The 7269-nt window shown below is 46.9% G+C and overlaps 1 protein-coding gene across 2 annotated transcripts in view; it reads right to left on the bottom strand.

Annotated features, from left to right (window-relative positions):
* LOC112113212 (inverted formin-2-like) overlaps nt 1–7225 on the bottom strand; it is a 27400-nt gene extending 20175 nt beyond the window's left edge. The window contains exons 1-6 of one of the 2 annotated variants that reach the window (XM_029912096.1): nt 6986–7225; nt 4695–4840; nt 4545–4606; nt 3057–3159; nt 2882–2967; nt 2067–2167 (exon numbers count right to left, since the gene is read on the bottom strand). In XM_029912096.1, coding sequence (XP_029767956.1) covers nt 2067–2167; nt 2882–2967; nt 3057–3159; nt 4545–4606; nt 4695–4840; nt 6986–7187 — 700 coding nt within the window. In that variant the 5' untranslated portion in view covers nt 7188–7225. The remainder of the gene's footprint in view (nt 1–2066; nt 2168–2881; nt 2968–3056; nt 3160–4544; nt 4607–4694; nt 4841–6985) is intronic. The other variant, XM_026654212.1, reaches the window with a different exon arrangement.
* Nucleotides 7226–7269: the final 44 nt, after the last annotated feature.

The raw sequence follows: 7269 nt of genomic DNA, 5'->3' as shown, positions 1-7269 counted from the left end.
CCCCCCCCCAAACTCCCGACCCCCCCCGTCTCTTGACTGCCCCCTCCAAAACCTCCCTGCCCCTTCTCCGACCCCCTGCCCCCCTTGTTGTTGGCCTTTCTTCACCTAATGTCTCCCTGAGCTTGCTCAGGAACTGCCTGAGCCGCTCGTCCGGCACGCTGGGGAGCGGGGGAGGAGCTCCAGACTCCCGGAGCCGATCTGCCATGCAGGGAGGGAGGGGGGGAGGGAGTGCTCTCAGTTGCAGGGGAGAGGAGGGGGAGGAGGAGAACGTGCTCTCTCTGGCTGAGTGTCGGAGCCCCATGTAAGTGACACTGTCGGCGGCAGCACTGTTAACCCTGCGCGCTCTGCATCAGGGGAAGTCCGGACGTTTACAAATTCCCCCCAGACGCTATTTTTAGCTTAAAAAGCCGGACATGTCCGGGGGAATCCGGACGAATGGTAACCCTATGTTAGGAGCCTAAATAGCTTTGAGGATCTTGGCCTTAGAGCCTGCCCCAGTGCACAGTGAAACCAGTTTTGACCAGTCCTTGCAATTATATCCTGACCTAGCCAGTGTATCTCTACCTGCTAGTCCTATTGTTCTCCAGTGGCGGGGTGACCAGGGAGCTGCTTATCAGGATGTGAAGGATATAATGTGTGTCCTCGCTTATCTCCCAACAGTAAGTGCTGTAGCACCAACAGGAGGGGCGCTGGAGGCAGCATCAGGGACATCCAGAGGCAGGCTGCATGGTCGAAGCCTTTCTGAACATTTCCCACAAACCCCAGCACCCCCTTATAATTCCAGCTGGTCAAAACTGTGGCACAGCATGATGGAGTCAGACTTTCTGGGTACGTTGCTCTTGACAGCGGAGATGGAACATGATTCCATGTCCATTGAAGGCAATGGGAGTTTTTCTCCTGACTTCAGTGGGCTTTGGATCAGGCCAACAGAAAATGATTTATATTCTGTATTTTTTCCTGTGGCCAAAAAAATAAAATCTGCAAGTACAAATTCAAACCCTGGAAAGTGCCCTAGAAGTGGAGCTAGTGACTTTATTTACACTAGGGGGAGATCTTGAATAAGAATTGCTCAAAACATTTTATTCCTTCTTTCCTCCCCTGCTGTCTTTTTCCAGAAGCATTTCCCATTGTGTTCTTTTCATATCAGCCCTGCGCTCCCTAAACAACTTTACGTAGTCCAAAAAAGGAAGCATAACTTATGGTGAGGGCTACCACATGATCTACCAAGGTATACCCATGATGGCCTACATCGCTGCTGTATCTGAGTACTTCCTATTTAGAAAAGCAAACATAACAAACTTTCTCGTCCTGCTCAGTCTGTAGGACAAAGAGTTTTGATTAGTTTATAGGGGGATTTGGGAGTTTGATTTTTTTGTGGGGTGAGGTGGGATTGTGTGTGAGGAATTTACTGAGGGAAAGCTCAGTTGAATGAATTTGTTTAGCATTAACTTCTAAACGTGGTCATTCTTAACTCCTGCAAGCGCGAGTTCTGTCATCTAAAACCTGCTTCTCTGAAAGCTGTGTCACTTGCACTAACAAGCCTCTGACTGGTTGACAAAGTCGTTGTTCAAGTGGACTGTATCCTGGGAGGTCATAGAGGGTGAAGTGTCCTCTCTCTGGTACCCAGAGCCAGCTCCATGGCAGGGCTTTGAACATCAGGAAAGACAGCTTGAACTACACTCTGCGCTCATTGGTGAGCCAGGGCAGAGAGTGGAGAACTAGGGTGATGCGTTTATAGTAGCCAATGGTGTTAAGCCGACAGGCTGCTGAGCTTTTTATCTGTTGGAGGTTTTTCAAGGCTTGTGGCTCTATTCCTAGTTATGAGTTGCAATAATTTAAACTTGGTGGCCATGAATGCATGGGCCATCCTGGCCAGGTCTGTATCTGATAGGATGGGGGTGCAATCTTCTGGCTAGTTGCAGGTTTGCATATATATGAGATGGAGACAACAAAAGGCCACTTCTTCCTTAAATTCTCAGGTAAGATAGATATACTACTACAAGCTGAAATGAGGCCTCACATGGCTCTGAACACAACACGCTGAGGGGTGACGCTGTCCCATTTACCTTCACAGGCTTTCCTGATTGCTTCTGCTTTTGGCTGTAGCATATCTAGCATGACGGTGGTCTCTTCACATGACAGCATACACTCAATCCGGAGCTGGTAGCTAAGAGAGGGAGCCGGCACAAATATACAGTTACGCTTAACAGCTTCCTGACCCTGCCAGCAAAGTCTCCCCCTTTCCATTCCCCAAACCATCACACTCTTTCCTCTGGCAGCAAACCCAGCAGAAGGGCATAGGTGCTATCCCTTCCTTCAGTACAGCAGTCTTACTAAGCTTCAGTAAATGGCCAGGTTGGCCCAGCGATGTATAACTTACATTTCACTGTACCAGTGTGTCTGCTCCTCTCTGACACAGAGACTACTCCCCTACCTTACACAAGTGAGGATGATTAATATTTGTAAAGCACTTTGAGAGTCTCTGATGGAAGAGGCATGTGAAATGCAAATAAATATATAAGTGCAATATTATAATATGACCACAAACAAACAAAACAACTATGGAGTATACTAAAAGCATTTTAAGAAAGGCTTAGTTTTAAAGCAACAAATCCATTAAAAGATTTTTTTAAGAAGGCCTTTCTATAGTGTTATCACAATAAAAGAGAGAGACTCTTTAAAGTTGACTTTCCCTAATTGCAGCAAACGTCTCGGTATTCAGAATGTTTTGCAGAGTAATGCTTTAATTTAGAGTACTTTCAGTATCCTTTTAAATGACACAGAGTGCTACATCCAATCGGATCAAAAAGAGAAGCTTGCTGTCATGGAAAACAATATGGAAGCAAAAGATCAGGCTGAAGTCGCTAATGATCTGCCTTACCTGGGAACCCTGAGGAGGAGAAGATAAAATTGATCTGTACTTGCTAACTTGGCTTTTTCTTCCTTGAAGGCTTTCAGGTTTTCTATCTAACAAGAAAACACAAGAGTCAAGACCCCAGAACGGCATCATATCTACAGCCTTTGTGAATTGAATTAAAAGAGTCTTTCCATCTAACCTCATGCTTTTCGGGTAGCAGCTTCAGTAACTGCTTCAGAACCTCCACATCGAACTTGGTCCTGTCCCCTTTTTGAATCATGTCAACTACCTCTTCATTTGAGCTGCAGAGAACAGGCACGTAATTAGAAGCAACAATAGAACAACAACACTGGCCAGCTCCCTATGACCAGATGCTATTGATTATGCCTTACAAACACTAGTGAGTGGTGCATAATTAGGCCTTACTGACAGGAAGGCTGTTCCATGGATTAGCGCAGTAGCCTGGCACTCAGAATTATAAAAAGGGCAGCATGCTGGTTTTAGATGGGGCGCACCCATCCACTCTTGAGGTACCATTAGAGAAAGGGATATGGTGATTCTTCCCATCCGGTAATGATCACCCCGGGAGGCATCATTCCCCCTTAGCCTGTGAGTATTAGTGCAGTGCGTGGTTAGACTGCAAGACCTGTTTGCTTTAACCAACCAGTTTATTTTAACAAGTTTTAAATGTTATCACTAGTGTCATTCACAGGCCTTCACTGATTTAAACTATCTGCAACTGCCCTGAAGGCTCAAACTTTACAGAATTCAGTTTGGTTTTATTTATTATCTTTACACTACTAATTGGGAACACAAAAACCAAAGGTTACACACCAGGTACCTGTCTATATCTTTAGGCACTTAAAAATCTGGCCCTTTGTCCCTCTGTGCCTCAGTTTCCCTCTGTAAAATGGGGTATAAATAGCACTGCCCTTCCCTGCTGGGGTGTTGTGAAGATAAATACCTTAAAAAATTTAAAAAATTTAAAAATGTATCTTCAGTAGATAGCTATAATAAACTGAAGAGAAGAGGGACTGATAACGTAGGAGTAAGTGGCCACTGTCTCAAATAAAATTACTATTTCCCTCCCCTTGTGTTTACCTTCCATTATTTTTAACACCGTGGAATATAAGCGAGATGCTTTAAAATCAGTAACTGTGGACATGAATAGAGGTATGTAATGTTGTAGCCTAGAAAAATTATAAATACAAGAGATTGAACTAGCTGTCCTCCTTGTTTGTATTTAGGCATGTCATTTTATAGTCACTCCTTGGATGGTCAGTCACTCGCTCTATGTCTTAGCATCCAGGATGTGTTCAAACTGTGGGAAATATACTGCCCTGTCCTTTCTATTTGTCCTTTCATTTTAAATCTCAAATACAATCTTTATTGTATTGTCTCTCACTACAAACATTTAGGGTGTGATCCTGCAAATAATTCAAACAGTGAATAGTCCCCCTGAACTCTGCTGCTGTGAATAAAATTACTCGTTTGTAATTATTTGTATGACCAGGCCCTGGATGTCCTAGGAGGAAGGATGGCCAAGTGGCTAAGGGATTAACCGTGGTCTTGGGAGTCATATGGATTTTTCAGCCCCTCACAGAACTGTCTGCTACAAAGGCGATGCTAATTTCACTTGCCAAACTGTTGCTTTATTCAACAACCGTTAAACCAATTCATAGCTTACCATCTAAATTGCTTCAAAAATATGTTCAGATTGAGACTCTTCTTGGAGTCTAAGAATGTGATCTGTTTAAGAAATAATAATTGATGTTAGATGAGCCATGTCCAGTGGGCTTTTACCGTAATCGTCAAATGATGAGAAATAGCCCATTACCTCCTTTGGTTCCACCTTCACTGGGGTAGCTGCTTTCTCTTTGGGCTTCGTTTGCGGAAAACAAAAAAGCTGCTCAATGCTCATGTAATCAGGCTCTATAGCTTCATCGCTGCCACTGCTCACTGACGCCCACATGGAGCGACTTTCTGAAAGAGACGAGGCACTAAGAACGCTACAGAGGCATCTGAAAACTCAGCACATCAAGGTAATGCTCCTTACTACCAGTGTTGCCGACCCTCCAGGATTGTCCTGGAATCTCCAGGAATTAAAGATTAGGTCATGTGATGAAACCCCCAGGAATATGTCCAACCAAAATTGGCAACCCTACTTACTAAAAGGGAAACACTGAGAAAGATGAATGCAATAAATAAGGAAAGAGGCAGAATAGCCCTGGACTATGCTAATTATTTAAGAGTGGCAGCTCCCACAGACAGCATCCTCAAGGTTTGAAGGTGAATTAAACCAGGAACTCTACAGCCGCCAGAGATTTAGCTGAGCTGGAGGCAGCAGCCGAGCTAAATGGGATTTACTAACTTCTGTTTGCTCTAGCTGATCGGCTACATATTGCAAAGTCACAGGTGTGCGCATGGGACACTGAGCTCCGGTTAGGTTATCATCTCTGCCTAGAATACATAAGGGCTCCTGAAGGTCAGTAACACCGCCAGACTCATTAGGAACCCTCTAAATAACTCCTGGCCCCCCCAGTATGTGAAGCTATCCACAGCGTTAGTTATACTAGAGAGAATTCTGCTCTATGCCGGAAGGGGAAGCTTCATTTGTTTAGGAGCTAAATTGTGACTTTACACCAAAGCACTGTGATGAGGGGAAGATGCCTTCAGGAGCTACCAGGCATGGAGGGGCAGCACAGCCGCAGCTGTGTTCCTTAAAGGACACAGATAGCGTTCTCCTGTGCAGCTGGCTGGGTTAGCATGATTGTGGGCGGGGAGGGGAGGAAGGCATGGCTCTGTGGCTAGCACCCAGCCCATCTCCTCGCACGCATGCACAGACACCAGCCACAGTCTGGCCATTTTGCTTCTCTAGTCTCATTTTCTGGCTATGGTCGCAATGAATTACTAGATGTGCAGCAATAGACACGGTGGGGTAACTAGTTCTGAAGCCTGGACCGTAGGTGCTGGAACTGGCTTGAAATGGCTTCCATCATATACAGGGTTTACAGTTGGGTTCAATGGCTCTCAGCACCCCTGGACTGGAGCCAAAACCCAATGAAGCCAACGGGAAGACTCAGTGCTAGGGCACCTCAGGCTGTTTGGGGGAGGGAAGGCGAAGGGAGATATAAGGAAAACACTATTTGCCCAACCCTCAACCCAACAAAATCCAGTGGAAATGTCACAATAAAACTTGCCTCCCCCCATGGGGTCCCCGGGTAAGCACCAGCGTTGTATATTGCTAACGCTTATATATGCATGGGAAAGGATTCTGGGAAGGGTTGAAGGTGTGAGTGTGGAATGAAAGATTCCTTTGCAGGTTGCGAGAGGCCGAAGGGGGAAGGAACGGGTTAACTCGACGATTCAGCTAGGCTCCAAGATAAGGAATGAAACTGCCGCTCAAGGCCAATGCACCCAAACAAGCTCCCTGCTGCCAAACAGCCAAAAGCCTGTGGGAAAGGAGAGCTGAACCAGACAGACCTGAAGGGGGTTGCAAAATGAGAAAGATTGCGAAGGCGAGTGGGTGGAAGAACAACAGTCTCGCGACCCTGAAGCCGGTGTGTTTTGGGGAACCTAAGGCAGCCGCAGAAGGCCGGTTCGGACGGGTACAGAGAGCACGGGAGATGAGGATCCCTGGACAAAAATGCCCCCAGAAGAACCCAGGACTTAAAACCCTCCCGAGAGCTGAAGCAAGTCGGAGATCAACAGTGGACCCTAGACGACCTGTGCACAGGACAGAACTCTCGTCTACCCTTCCCCCTCTTCTTCTTACGTTACACCCAGGCTTGACCAGCCATGGTTGTGCATGTGTGAGTATGAAAGTGGGTTAGGGCTTGGGCACTAATGCTTTCTTCCTTCCTCCGAGTGACGTGGGGCGTACCCAGCACTCACTGCTGTTATTTGATTAATAAAGCTTTAAAACTAGTCACTTGGTGTGCTCCTTCATCTCCTCCCCTAAAGATCCTGCGGCCTCAGCCTGATCACCTGAAGCCCCAGGCAGATTGGTAACATAAATCTGTCACAGAAACAGATGGCGTAGGACACACTGGAGACAGCTATGTGTGTGTGCGTCTCTCTACAGCAGCTACAAAAACAATGACTGAGTGCAGCATTAGACACACCTACCTCGCACCACATTGGAGGGCAGCTTCTGCCAGTTGAGTTTCTTCATTCTCAGGGTCGGAGTCTTCACCTTCTTGGGGAAAGGCCTGGCGTAGCCCAAAGCATAGTCAACGTGGGCAACCACTACTTCCTCCACGTTGCCTCCTGGCGGTGGAGGGGGTGGTATGCCTCCCAGGCCGGGCAGTAGGGGAGGAAGCGGAGGCATGCCTCCCAGGCCGGGGAGTGGGGGAGGCGGTGGAGGCATGCCGGGCAGTGGTGGTGGGGGAGGAGGGGCTGGCACAGCTGCC

This window comes from Terrapene carolina, unplaced genomic scaffold (genome assembly GCF_002925995.2).
Source record: "Terrapene carolina triunguis isolate 2854851 unplaced genomic scaffold, T_m_triunguis-2.0 Scaffold189, whole genome shotgun sequence".
NCBI classification, from domain to species: Eukaryota; Metazoa; Chordata; order Testudines; family Emydidae; genus Terrapene; species Terrapene triunguis.
This window is presented reverse-complemented; position numbering and strand designations above follow the sequence as displayed.